The sequence below is a fragment of the Podarcis erhardii genome (genome assembly GCF_964252035.2).
Source record: "Podarcis erhardii genome assembly, chromosome: 1".
Classification (NCBI taxonomy): Eukaryota; Metazoa; Chordata; class Lepidosauria; order Squamata; family Lacertidae; genus Podarcis; species Podarcis erhardii.
The window spans coordinates 51,105,911-51,121,274 of record NC_138497.1 but is presented as its reverse complement, the minus strand read 5'-3'; the positions used below and the strand labels follow the sequence as shown (position 1 = coordinate 51,121,274).

At 43.0% G+C, this 15,364-nt stretch overlaps 1 protein-coding gene across 3 annotated transcripts in view; it reads right to left on the bottom strand.

Annotated features, from left to right (window-relative positions):
- The window catches only part of LRP4 (LDL receptor related protein 4), a 100,467-nt gene that overhangs the window by 53,984 nt on the left and 31,119 nt on the right, over positions 1–15,364 (bottom strand). For all 3 annotated transcript variants that reach the window (XM_081855390.1, XM_081855391.1, XM_081855392.1), the window contains exon 2: positions 671–826. In XM_081855390.1, the coding sequence (XP_081711516.1) occupies positions 671–826 (156 nt within the window). The remainder of the gene's footprint in view (positions 1–670; positions 827–15,364) is intronic.

Genomic DNA, 15,364 nt, shown 5'->3' with positions numbered 1-15,364 from the left:
AGAGTACGCATAGTTTTGCAAAACAAAAACGAAAAATGAGAAGCTTTTCTGTACGTTTTTCATGGTTGTTGCACATTTCAATGTGGATGTACTCAGTGCACATTCTCCCACATTCAAGGATAAGGTATGTTTTACCTGCTTCTTGTTTCAGTAAAGGTGGTGAAATTGTTTTGCCTATTTATAAATCAGTTTTTATACCACTTTCCTTGTTTTGGGGGAATCCTGTGATTTTTGTCTGTTGTTTCTAATGCTCTTGAGGACCTTCTCCTTTGTTTTAGGACCACAAGGAAAAACTGAAGGTTGGAGACACCCCCACCCACACCGGCTGCAAACTCTGTTTTGTTTTCTTTTTGTTGACAGCATGGGCCACAAAAGCTAATTAAGCAAGCAGCTAGCTCTCCTCACAGCCACAACCTTCCAAGAACGCCAACAAAGGAAATGTCTGGAAAAGGGACATGTTGCAACACGTCCCAAGTTAGCAACATGCCACTGACTCTGCTGGACTGGAAGAAACTCTTAGGGCAGATACTTGTCGCAGGCCTTAGCCACGGTGGTGGCAAAAAGCGACCTGTGACTTTTCACAGCACCCAGGCACACACCAATCTTCTTTCGCCTCAGTCCTTCCCCTCTCCCTCCCTACCTCCCTCTTAAGAATGGACTGTTCGCTTACTGCAGCCGTCTTCATCACTGTGGTCCCCGCAGTCATTGTCACCGTCGCACTGCCACTGAGCAGGGATGCAAGTGCATTCGCCAAAAGCACTAACAGCACAGGTGAAGTGGTTTCGTCCACAAGCGCACTCTGCACTGCTGCTGCTGCTGCCTGCACCTGCAGGGAGAAAATAATCGACATGCTTTAGAGGTAAGAAAAAGAAAGGGACACCTAACATCACATTAACGCGCATGAATGCTGTGCAAAATGACACTGGGAATATTCCTATGAACCGCACACACTCCCAGCATTCCACTGTGTGTTAAGATTCCCGAGATGCAACTGACTGGAAGCAACGACTGAAAAGCAATCATTCAGGGGGAAATCTAAGGGTTGGTTCCATGGCCAAATATCTGGAGCAGCTTACAGCAATATCCTATTTACAACACCTCCATCTCCCCATCACCACCACATACATGCATGGATCCCATATTTGGGCAATTCCCAGAGTCCTTGGCAGATATATGAGGACTTAAATAAAGTAGGGAAGCCTGCAGGTTTTTATAGGCTTTCTAACTGTTTACTCTCATCCCTTGATTCCAGAAAGGGGATAAGCTGAAGGATATCTCACAAAACCATAGTGCACACATGCCATCATTTCTGCTTCATAAAAAAAGGCAGCCACTCCTCAGCCAGCATTGTCATGTGCGGATTTCCATTTTTTCCTTTACCTTCTCACAGCTGAAATGCTCACAGACTTATAGTGATATTATATTGATACTGTACCTGAAATAGGAGATATGTCCAAGGTACGTGGTCATATCAAGAATAGAAACAAGGAAGTAGCTACAAACGGACTGAGTGAAGTCAAACTCTTTGCAAGTAAGTTCTGCCTCTAAAAATAGGACACGTGTGATAGCTCACTCATGTGTTTCAGAAACCCAGAACAGGATCCATGCCTCTGATTATGACCCTCTCAGCATCTCATGTTCCATCCCTGGTCAACTAAGGAGATTCGGAAATGAGCAGGAAGTCAGGGCACCTGCCTATTAGGCAAGCAAAGCAGTGCTTAAGGGGATAAAATATACGCTTCTCGTAATCAAGTCAAAATGTTTCTGGTGCTGCTTGGGCTGATGCAGACTTTAAATCCGGTAACAGCTATGGTATCTCTTCTAAGTGCAAAGTATTTCTCTAGAATCTTTCATGTTGTCAGAGGGAAAAGCAATTTACCCAACATTTGTCAAAAAATTGTATCACCTTTCTTAGATACAAGGAAGAAGATATTTCACCCCTTACTCCGAAGAAGGGGGTCTGCTTCCCACAACCTTTCATTAATTCTCTACTGATGCTATCAATCAGCCATCATTACAGCAAGATAATATTGCTGGCTCTTCATTAGCATACCATTGCTCTACATTCTTTGGAGAACTGCTTCATTTAGGAAGCTTAACAATTGAGGAAGGCTGTACTTTTACACACAGGCTAGTTAGCAGGACAGTCTTCTTTGATCTGAAGGGATATTCTTTCCATAAATGAACTTCAGAAGCAAATGGCTACTATTCCTTCGCTTGTCACTTGAAGCAGTGATTTTTAACCTCAAGTAGCAGTTTCCCACTGAAGAAAAGTACAGTTAATCCAGTCTTAATAGAGGGATTTGCTGACCCATTGTTTTAACAGAGAACATTTCTGTCAGAAACAGGGAAGGCCACACTGCACTCATATGTTCTGATGACAGAAGAAACATCACTCACTGATATAGTCCACAAAGATCTGTTAACGCAGCATAAGAAGCAGAATTAATTTCAACCAGGGGTCCAACACCTGACCAGAATCCCACCTACTTATAATTTTACAGGTGTCAAGGTCCACTGGCTCAGTATCATGCTCCATGGGCACCTTTGGAAGATCACACAGTCCAAGCTTAATTACAGTATCTCTGTCATAAGATATTCGTTGATTGGTTGGTTGCATTTCTATCCCACCTTTCCTCCAAGCTGCGCATGGTGGCATACATGGCTCTCCATATTATCCACACAACAGCTCTGAGACAGGTCAGGCTGAGAGTTGATGACAGGCCCAAGTGAGCTTCATGGCTGAGTGGGGATTTAAACTCCTGGTCTGCCATTCACAGGACACCCAAGGAGATGTTGAGTTTAAAATTCCTGTGTGGTGTTGTTGTTAAACATAAATGTTTAATCCGAGACCTGGGAGAGGAGAGGGTTGAAGAAGATTGGAAGAAATTCAAGATTTATTTAAAAAAATACTGTAATTTGGTTGAATGCTAAGAAAGGATGCTAGATCATAAATAATTGTGCACCACTAAATTAGTGAGAATTAAGATGATAAGTAAATTTGAGAAAAAAACTATAAACTTTTTGGAGAACTTATAGATTATATTTAAATGAATTTGTCATAAGAGTGTAAACAAGATGATAAATTGCTGGCAAGAATTGGCAATGATGTAAATGGGAGCGGGAGGCACGAGGGAGTCCAAAGATGTTATGAAAAGATGTTATGATATATGTTACACTGTTTTGTTTTTATTTTTGCATTTATGTTTGAAAAATCCAAATAAAATATTATTAAAAAAATAAAAATAAACATAAATGTTTACTCCACCATTTCTGAAACATAAGGTAATAATGAAGGAAGATTTTAAGGCTAGTTTAGCTCCCCAGTCTGGAGCTGGAAGCATTCAAGCTTCCACCTCTCTTTGTACGTACAATCAACACATTCATGCAATGCTATACGAATACATGAAGCATAACACACTCATGGAAATATTTTCCTGCTTGAACCAAGGACCAGCTATAGCAGGGGTCGGCAAGGTTTACCTTGCCTGGGCCGATTCACTCCAGCAGAGATCCCTCTGTGGGCTGAATCGCGCGCACGTGTGAGCGCGCCTGTCCGCGATTTCCGGTATCTGTGCAGACACAATTTCCAGCGTCTGCATCTGCCCAAACATGATTTTTGGCTTCTGCACATGCACAGACGTGATTTCCGGCGCAGTGGAAGCAAGTCCCCGCGCCGCGCCGGTTAAGAGCATTGTGCGGGGACTCGTCAAGCAGGCAGCTCAGTTTGGGGGAGGCTTGTGGGCCGATTAAACAAGCCCCATGGGCTGCTTGTGGCCCATGGGCCTTAGGTTGCCTACCCCTGAGCTATAGTTATTCCCTCACCTTCACTAAACCTCATGGAGACACTGATGCAGAAACTTTTGACATTCAGAAGTTTCCCTTTTTATTCTTTAAAAGCTTAAGGGAACATGTCAAGCAAATTCAGCAGGTCTGATTTATACAGACAAGGAAAAGCAATTCAACAAGTCTATACAGGTCAGATAAGGTTTATGGCTTGGGTAAGCATATATGGCAGCAATCACACATACTATAAAGATTAACAGGAACCCGAGGAAAGTACTTTTCCATGATAAAGGAATGGAGCACGAAAAGCAATAAATCTCAAGGGTAGCAAAGCTGAAGAGTGACGGGAAGGAGAGAAAAAGAGTGCTTGTAAACGTTTGCCTTGAAAGCCAATGACTGGAGGTAACTTTTCCAGTACCCACTGAAAGCTGCTGCCAATTCTAAGGAAGTCAGGGCTAGCCAATAAAAATGCAATTTATTCTGGTAAAGCAGCAATGGTCTGAAAGGCATATGCCTGCACACTATCATGTGGAAGTGAAAGAATCGGCTACTCTGAAAGAAGAATAACTCTGCCCCACCCTCACTTTAAAAAGACTAAGTGGCTGCACCTTTGATTAAAAAGCAAGACTGAGTTCCCATGTCTACCCTATGTTAATTAAGTGTGACAATGGGTTGAGCAGCTTCCTTTTAAATATCTCGTAAGTCACCACATCTTTAGAAATGAAAATGCTGCAATATCTCCAAGGGCTCAGAGCATATTGGGGAAAGCTTTGCAGGATGATAATTTATATCATGGCCCGCTATTCAGAAAAGTAATTATAATTGGCTCGGATATGAACACAAAAGTCAAAAGCTGGCTGAAGAACCATAAACAAAGGATAATGAGAAACAGCAACATACCAAACTGCAGGAGGGATGGAGCTCTTAGAAACTACAGGGATCACTGTTAGATCCATTGTTTTAAAACATCTTCATTAGTGAACTGGAAAAGGGGAACTTATCCACAGAGGTGCTTTCAGAAAACACCAAAACAGGAAAAGCAGCAAATGCCCATGAGAGCGCAAAATAAAAGCATCAGATAAGAGGCAGAAAATTCAGTGTCATAATTCACATCCGGTAGGAAGCAATCTAACATAAATATCTGAAGAGAGAAAAATTGAAATACTAATGCTGCAATAGCAAAGTTTCCTGATATGCCGGTATGTCATTGTTACAAGTAATGATTTTAAAATATACAAATGCTGCAATCTTAGAGAGGTTGTTTCGGCCAGATCCTAACCTGTTTAACTAAGTAAGTCGCTATGAATTCAATGGAACTGACTTCCACATGAATGTGCCTAGGAGTGCATCATCATTTGGTCATTAATTCCAACGTAATGTCAGCAAGCATAGTTAAATTCAAGCCGCATTACTTAACAAGAAAATCGGGGGGGGGGGGGGAATCTACATATATAGGAAATCTGATATATTAAACTAATATTTAACTAATAGATAGGCATTTACTCCAGACTATGCTACTGACGCATGGAACTGACAAGGCTAGCAATGGAAATTCCAGTCTTCTCATCTGATCCTTCTCCATCATGTTGCAGAAACTGCTGTGATCTCCTCTGCCTTCCAGAAATCCTAGGGTGCTGTCACTTCCTACTCTCCAACACCCATCCAAGAATTATCTCTTTCTTTCTATATTTGCTGCTAAAACCCTAATTCATGTTCCAGTCACATCTTACGTAGACTACTGCAACCTCCCTCCTTACCAGCCTTTGCTCTCGTCATCTCTGCACTTTTCAGGCAAATCAGAATGCTGCTTAGGCTAAAGTTAACTCTTGCCCATTGCTGCAATCCCAACTTTGTCTTTCAGCTTCTGCACTGACTCCCTGACATTTTCTGCACCAACTTTTGTATGCATCACTACTGGCACAAAATGTTTAATACCTCTAATTAATCTAATAATCATGACATCAGGCATTATTGACCAATAATGCACTTACTAATACCATTCATTGAGAGTCCAATTTAGAATCTGTAGTACAGTGGGCATTTTATAAGGATGTGCATGGATTTGAAAGGAAAGCTTAAAAACATGGTTAATATACAATTCTTCTCTGTATCTCACGCCTGGAGAAAAACTTAGAAAGATGCATCTCCTCCCCTAAATGTATATTATACGTCAAGGCTTTCTAAAACACAGGTTATGCATAAATCTGGATTTTCAAGATATGGAGGAAACTACAACATGGCTCTTAAAAGTCTACCCAACTTGCTGGGAGAGAGAAATTTTCTCCCATTCTGGCAGCCCAGCACCCACCATTTTCAGGCAAATTTATGCAAATTATCTACAGCCATTAAGCTTCCAGTGCATTGCAAATTGATGCTCAGTCTCTTCATTTTCTCAGTTCTTATATTTTGATGGTGCTTGATCTCTCTCTGTTCCCTGCTCTGATATTTTGGTACTGACTTCCAAGGCACTGGCTACAGTCCAGCCTCTTAAGACAGATCTCATCACCACATATGTGTCCTAACTCACAGAGGTCAGATTCTTCTGGCTGCTTAATTTGTTGTAGATAGGATACAGAACTCCAGGCGGTGAGGACACTGAACTTCCTGTTTGCCAAATGCATTTCCTACCACTAGGCATGTTTTAAATATTCATGTCAAATGCTATCACATTGCAAACTATCCAATAACTAACTCTTCAAGGAGAATAAAACAGGAAAAACACACTTAATCTTTAGGTGGTATTTCATATTCAAATTACAAACACTAGTCAGGAATGATTTTCTAACACCCAACCCTCTCAGTAATGTGATCCTCACTCCATGCATCTAAGGTTCAGAACCAACATGATCACCAACATGTTATATGGCTTTGACATTAGGATGTTATCAGTTATATCACATAAAGAACTGCCAATCAAACTGGAAACCACTAATAAATTTTCTTCAGCATATGTCAGTCAAGTTGAGCTGTCTCACACCACTATGTCAGCTTCAAAATATGACAGAATAAGGGGGAAATAATCAGCAAACACTGCATATCATCTATCATATCCTGTAAAATTGAAGTGCAAAGAAACACAGAATTATAGAGTTGGATGGGATCACCAGGGTCATCTAGTCCAACCCACTGCAATTCTGGAAACATGGGGCTCGAATCTGCAACCCTGAGGTCAAGATTATCATGCTCTATTGTCTGAGCTATCCCAGGCCATTCAATCTAAAAGACAGGATGTTCTTCTATTATGTCATGATATGCATTAAAACCTTCAGAGCCAAACAAATCCCTTTGATGTTGAATGCTTCAACAAATTTGCACACCTTCTTCGAGAAAATAAATTTTCTGTCCCCCACATCTAGGAAGCCATTTCTCTTATTTTTCTTTTCCAGTAAAAACATATTTTCTTTTGCTGAGGAACATTGATCATATTTTTTTTCATAATACAAATGTTTGAATTACCATTCCCATTACAATCATTAATAAACCATTATCACCATTATGAAAGGGAATATGTATTCTCCAGCCTATTAATCTTGTTTCAAGAGAACAGGATCCTAACAGCCTGACCTGAAGAGGCCTACCAAGGTTGCCATACCAGGCACACTTGGCTGAGCATAAGCCACACTGAACATGGCAGGACTCCCAAACAAATCTGCCTGGGATTGTGCTGTGATACTCCATTCCCTAACACTAAATTGCAGCTCACGCTAGATCAGGGGTAGGCAACCTAAGGTCCATGGGCCACAAGCGGCCCACAGGGGTTGTTTAACCGGCCCCTGAGCCGCCCGCTTAGTGAGTCCCCGCATGCTGCGCTAAACCGGCGCAGCGTGGCGCAGGAACTCGTTTCCGCAGTGCCGGAAATCACATGCTGCGCTAAACCGGCGCAGCGTGGCGCAGGAACTCGCTTCCGTAGTGCCGGAAATCGCATCTGTGCATGCTCAGACGCCGGAAATTGCGACCACGCATGCTCACGATCCGGCCCACGGAGGGATCTCCGCTGGAGTGAACCGGCCCAGGCGGGGTAAACCTTGCCGACCCCTGCTCTAGACCCTTCCAACACCCGAAACCAAACTGAAGGATACAGTCCATGAACAACACAAGCAGCAAAACTGACGTGGGATCTTTTCAGATTCAGAGTCTGTAGTGTAGAGACTGGAATCAGAAGTGGAAAAATGATGCTACTGGTAAATTTAAAAGAGGGGCAACATAATCATCTCAGTAAAATTCCAGCCATAAAAACAGGTCTAAAAATTTGCATCAGAATCCAGGGCAAATAAAAAGCACTGAAAAGACATCCGAGTTGGTGCCCAGCAAACCTACCTAAGGAGAGTATTCCACAACCAGGGGACAACAACAGAGAAGGCAGTTTCCTTGGCCACCCCCACCTTACTTCAAAAGTCAGGGGACTTGGAAGAATGGCCTCGGAAGGTGGTCTTAGAATGGAGGTCCATGCAGGAGAAAAGAGTCTTTCAGGTAACTGGGACACAAGACATTTAAGGGAAAGAAGCAAAGGTGTAGCCATGGAGATTATATGGGGGTGGAATGTAAAGACAAGGAAAAGAGCAGAGGCAGTATAGTACTCCATTTAATCATTTAGGTAAAAAGGAAACCTGTCTTCTGTTCCAGTGCACTGACCAATAGGTATACATGCACTGCAAAGACTGATGAGTACCTGGGCACATTATACTACCTGAAGTTTAATACCAACTTACTGTACAATGCCGTGTAATACGTTCCCCAACTGCCTGTGTGCTTTTGGCAACACAGCACAATATTTCTGGGACGCGGGTGGCGCTGTGGGTTAAACCACAGAGCCTGGGACTTGCTGATCAGAAGGTCGGCAGTTCGAATCCCCATGACGGGGTGAGCTCCCGTTGCTCGGTCCCTGCTCCTGCCAACCTAGCAGTTTGAAAGCACGTCAAAGTGCAAGTAGATAAATAGGTACCGCTCTGGCAGGAAAGTAAACGGCGTTTCCGTGCGCTGCTATGGTTCGCCAGAAGCGGCTTAGTCATGCTGGCCACATGACCCGGAAGCTGTATGCCGGCTCCCTCGGCCAATAAAGCGAGATGAGCGCCACAACCCCAGTCGGTCACGACTGGACCTAATGGTCAGGGGTCCCTTTACCTTTTACTGTACAATGCCGTGTAACACATTCCCCAACTGCCTGTGTGCTTTTGGCAACACAGCACAATATTTCTCGCTAGGGGCCTGGAGAAAACCCATTTTTCTGTGTTGCAGGGAAGTACCCATTTCACCAGCAGAGCTGCAATTGCCAGAGGATAAGAAAGCAAGAGCTCAGGCTCAGTATGACATTTTTGAGGATTCTGAGGGCTGCAAGAGAACCCTATTCATTATTGTGGCATGACATAAGCAAAACTTGAACCAGATCTTTTATACTAAAGGGTCAGCAAAGGGGTTATTTTGGAATAAGAATGTCAACACTTCAACGATGGAGCATCTGTGCAAAGCGGCTACTCTGCTGCTACTCTCTATTCCACCAGAATCTGGGAAGGCAAGCCACAGTGGCCTAGCCTTCCAGGAGAAGTTCTCCAGTGAAGGAGAGGGCAGCCATTTGTGGCAAGAATTGAGACAGAACCTTCTACTCTGCAATCCCACAGGCAGAGGAACTTCAAAAGCTGAACCACAAGATAAATGCAGCTATCTTGGGAAAAAGAATTACTCTATAAAAGTTTTTTTAAACATATAACCAAACATACACAGTACATATTATGTTTCCCTTAGAGAACGAGCAAAATAGGGAGAATTATTAACTGCCCAGACTGAGCTGACTATGGCAGAATTAGGCCAGGCTCATCAAATAAGGGGCACCACACGACCACAATGTCATCACAGATCCCCCACTGCTAACCAGAAAACTGGAAGAAATTAAGACTTGAAAGTAAAAGGCATCCTGGCCATTTTTTTTTGTGGGAGAGCAGAGGGAAACCACAATGATAAATACTTTTTATGGGTTCATATGGGGCTAGATGTTTCCAGCAGTGCTGCCAGAAAGAAAAGTAAGATGCACCGTGGTGGAAGTTACAGCACAGCTGCCATACAAGCAGAGAAGTTCAGGCCTATTCAGCCCACCCACATCTCACCTGCTTTTCTACAGAGCTTGTGAATAGTCATGCTTCAATTCTCACTGCCTCCTGGCTCCAGTCTCCCTTACGAAAAGTCTTCCTCAGTACAGAGAACAAGCTTGCCCTGGCCCTCACCAAGATCCAGTCCTTGACTCTACAGTTGGAGGAGAGGGTTGGGGGACCCCTGACCAGTAGACCTAATTAGACCCGCCAGGCCTACCCATTTGGCCTGCTAAGGCCATTTTAGCCAAGCCACATCCACCAGTCCTAACATGATACATGACATCATGTGTGGGGCTGGTAAACAAGTGGCTGGACCAAAGAGGTTTGCAGCCACCACCAGTCAAAACCTTTTCTCCCTCTCTCACAACACTTGAGGAAATCCTATGAAGCTGAATGTTGGAAGATTCAGGACAGGCTAAAGGATGTACTTCTTCACAAAGTGCATAGCTAGACTTTGTTCCCCTGAGAAGTAGTAATGGCCACCAACTTAAAAGAGCTTTAAAAGAGGATTAGACAAATATATAGAGGGTAAAACTATCAATGGCTACCAGCCACAATGATAGTTTTCTACCTCCAATGTTGGAGGCGGCATGCCTCTGAATGCCATTTGTTGAGAGTCACAAGTGGGGAGAGGACTGTTGTTCTTCTGTCTTGTTTGCAGGCTTCCCACAAACATCTGGTTGGCCCCCGTGAGAACAGGATGCCTTTGGCCTGATTCAGCAGGGCTTTTCAGCTGATTGTCCGCTGGGAAGTTCTCTAATCCATTATGATCCTCACTTCAACATTAATTCAACGGCTGTATCATGGTTTCATCCCTGGGCTTGTGAGAGAATGGCTTCAGTTGTTATAGAAGACTCAGCATGAGAGAAAAGCTACACAGCAAGGAGAAAAGAAACCACCTCAACATTTACAAACCTCAGTCAGATACGACCAGGGTTTTATATCCTGCTTCAGAAGCACTGCAACACCGACTTTTGAGTGTTGCACATATAAGCCAAAGCCATTGTTATTCTTCACCTCTGAAGTTCAAACTCATCTGATATGCTTGTGGACCCACCTGGACTGTGGGACAGAGCAGGAAACTGAAATGAGGCATTTCCAAGCTTAATTCAGAAGATCATTTTTCTTCCTCTCCCCACCCTTCCCTATCTACTCTGCGACTAAACACATCATTAGGCAAACCCTAATGGAAACCAATTCAGTGTCACAGTTGTGTGTCAGGAGTTCCACACTTAACTCAGGAAATTAAAATAAAGCCTCCTGCTCCACTTCAGCAATCAAAGTATGGCCTGTCTTTCCTGTCTTGGCCTCTGACCTGAATGAAGTGCGATTGCATCCTGTGATACCGGAAAACAAAGGCCAGTTAGGCTCTAGAGATGTTGATGCAGGTCCCAATCTCTTGTAGTACTGTTTAGATTACTGAAAGGCTTACATTAAAAAGGGAAGGCCAGCTCCACAGCAATTGTTGACACTGGAATTAGATTGTTCCTCCATGAAGAGGCTGCCCGTCTGACTGGCACAGTTCCAAAACTTAAATGCTACTGTTACTTAGAGTCCTGAATTAGTTTTGGATTTGGGGAGTTTGTGTTGATCCAGAGCCAAAGGAAACATGAAAACTGGAGGAAAATTTGTTAAATGTTGACAGAGCCACAGGAGGCGAACTTCAGCAAAGCTACCAAGAAACACAGGGAAATTTTAATTTTTTAAAAAAAGACACACAAAACAAAACAAAACAAAACAAAACAAAACAAAACAAAACAAAACAAAGGAACTGAAGAAGAGGAAAGTTCCAGCCACATGATAGAAGGGTTAGTTCCTCCTGCAGACTTGGACATAACCAGTTATTTTTATTCAGTACCCATTACTGCACTTCCAGGAAAACAGTGAAGCAAGTGTGCTTCTAACCTCTCTAAGCGTAGTTCACAGTCCAGAATCTAGCATACCAGCTACTATTCTGCTGATGCAGCCACCACAGAATTTGCAACTCGGTGCAAAATTCACCCTTAAATAACAACAACCCACATTCACACACACAAACAATGTTTGTGTAATTCCACTAAATAAGCACAATTCATACAGGACACAGCATTCAGCTCTTCCTGACACCAACTTCGGGTCACCTTTTGGTGCAAATCTTAAAAATCGTTTAAGCTGCCACATTTCTGGTATCTATGATTCTTGCCCACCTGCTCTTTTGGTCCTGCTCAACAGCAGCTTCAGCAGGAAACAAATGACCAAAATGAAACATATGGTCTGACAGGAGGTCCTCTGACAGACAGTGATTTTTCTGTATTTCAGTGCTTCACAGTTTTAGTACTGATCTTATTGCAAGGTAATCCTGCAGTAGGCAAATTCGGAAACTAAGGCCAAAGTGGCAATCAGCTGATGGGCAAAATGAGCAAACTATCTGGTGCATTTGTGTGTGTGTGTGTGTGTGAGAGAGAGAGAGAGAGAGAGAGAGAGAGAGAGAGAGAGAGAATGAATATGAACAGAAGGAGCAATTACAGTGCAGCACGCACATGCGAGGAAAAAGCTGGGCAGCAAGAATGTCAACTTTCCTCTTTCAACAAATAGTCCCTAAGTTAATATTTCTGTCCTCGTCTATATCTGAATTGCATCTGAAATTGTTTATTATATACACAATAGTTTCAACTGTTTTTATATACGTATTTGTTGCATGTTTTTGTTGTACTATGAAAGCACTTCAAGATGGTTCATAGGATGAGATTCATGACAGAACAAGATCTGTCAGATTCTACTGAAGGTTTTTATAAAAAACATATCTTATACAAACATAGCAGTGCTTTTGTTTGTGCATTTCAAATTTCATTCAATACTTAATATTTATATATCACTTTTCCTAAGAGCACAAAGCTTGTCACTTCATTGTAATCCTTTCTGGAAGCCAGCAGACCCAATATTAGCATCATCATAGTAAAAACAAAGCTAGCAGGCACTAAGAACTACCAGGTACTTCCAGCTCGAAATTCATGTTCTCAAATTTGCATGATAGGTGAGCTGAGCTCTACAACAACAAATGGCTTTAATAATTAGGAGGGGCTTTCAGTGGGCGATAACCTCCTGTTCCAAGTTTCACTCAAGGTGGAATGGCCTTCAGTTTCAGATAGATGCTATTTATTTGGGAGGCCACCCAGTTGGGAGTAATTGGCAACACTGCTGTTTCTATCTGAGACAGGCAATATAACCCACCTCAGAAGCTTGCATCTGTCCCCCCCAGTTCTCCATCCTCCCCAAATGTGTACTGGACACTGAACAAACCCGTTGAGAATGTTCCCAAAGGCCCACAAAGGACCTTTGTTCTCCTCCCAATTGTGTCCTGCTCTTTTCACCTCCCTACGGAAACATTTCCAAACCAGTGGGCACACACGTGTGTGTGTGTGGGGGGTGTCATTGCAGGGACTGAGGGAGTGTAGAATGACTGGATAACTTTCCTGAGAGTGTTTCTACAGTCCTATCTGTTAGCACACCCTCCCCGCCACCCACATTCCTATTTGGAAAGCTGGTCTATATGGAGTAGGGGAGAGGGAGAGAAAAGGGCAGAGGACCGCCCGCCCCTGCTTCTACTTTGCAGCACACTGCTCCCTTTCACGAGGCTCCAGTAGCTTGTGTGAAATGATCAGCTGCACTCCTCTGCAGCGCAAACTAACTAAAGAACAACACGTTAAACAAGTGACAGAAGGAGCAGAGGGCATGGATCAGGCAGTCTCCAGACACAGCGGCAGTTCACTAACAAGCTGCTCAGACAGAGCACCAAGACAAATAAGACAAACAGGAAAGACATGGATAAGCAAGCTCCCCATCTTTATTCTAGCTGTCGGTCATTTTTCTTATTCGAGTGAGAGTAGAACAATGAGGATTTGTCAAGCGTGACCATATACGTTCCCAAGGGTCTAAAAATGCCCAAAAGCAAAGGACACAAATGCTTTACTTGGGAAGTGAAATTTGACAATCCAGGCACTTCTCCAAAGTTGGCAACTAACTGTGCCAACCAGCCCTTCTGCCACCCCCTCCCCTTTTTAAATTTTCATTTGATAAAAGGAGGTTTCGTGCTATTCTATAGGGGAAGTCTAGACGTACAGCTATTCTCATCCAGTAGCCCAAATGCTTTACTTAGGAAGGGAAATTTGACAATCCAGGCACTTCTCCAAAGTTGGCAACTAACTGTGCCAACCAGCCCTTCTGTCCCCCCCCCTTTAAATTTTCATTTGATAAAAGAAGGCTTGGTGCTATTCTATAGGGGAAGTCTAGACGTACAGCTATTCTCATCCAGTAGCCCATATACAACAAAAACCAAAACCCTCAGATCATCTTTACAGCTTTGCCTGCTCCCATCAAGGAAGCATTTGAGGCCCTAGCAGTGTTATTTTTCTAGAAAAAGAGGTGCCAGAACTCACCATTAACACCTCCATCATTCTCTTAGTAGAATGGTAATGGCATCCACCTGAGAGGTGCCAGAACTGACTTCTGATGAGTTCTGGCTGAAAAAAAGTCCTGGGTCCTAGATATCTGTGCTGATTCCCAGTAACTTTTCCTTAGTTCCTCAGACCAAGTTTCATGAATGTTAGCAACCATTCTGCTCCTGGCCATTGAGGTGCTTCTAATCACATTGGCAAGCAGTGTATGATGGTAGATCATCTTCTCCAGTGGTTTGTCTCCCAGCATCCGATATTCAGGTCTATACTGCTTGTATACCATTCATCTACTTATCCTCCATATTTTTACATGGATCTGCACAATGTGGGAACACAGTGAAGAAAATAGGCTTAGCTATAGGAATAGGTCCCAATTCTATAGAACAGTCACCAAGGGAAATGATTTGACAGAAATTGCTGGCCTGCAAGTCGTCTGGCAAAGACAACATTCCAGGGACTAGTTGTCTCAGTTTTTGTTTCTAAGTGTTTGGTCACTGAGGTTTTTCCATAAATTATCCTAATAACCAATGTATTTTTGCTCTTGAATAAAATACGTCAACCTGCAAGGGGTTAAAGCCTGGTTATCATGTACTAGTAGCCTGACAACTCTTGTGTCTGCAGTGGTCTACAATGGTCTCAGATTTTTCATATAATCAGGTTCCATTGCTGTTAATCCGTGCACTACTATTTAAGTATATAAAAAAAGCCAAACACAACATGAGCTAAATGGACAGAAATCTATTCAGCCCAACTCTATCTGGCCAGCCAAATCTCATGACCAGCTGGATTGCCCCTTCCCTTGCTTGCCCAGCAGGATGCCCAAAAATGGCGTGTGAACATTTCCCTCTGCCCTTGCTGCAGCATTAAAATGAACAATAGTCTCTGCCAGTGTCATTCATCTCCTCCTGTTGCCAGACTGTTTTGTTCTTTCGTGTCCCTTTTCACCTTACAGGGAGGGGCTTTTAGAAGCCCAACCGACTGGCAACAATACAAATAGAAGAAGAAGAATCTTTCATATTTCCAGGGGGTTATTATTATTATTTATCAGGAGGGAGGTTAAGG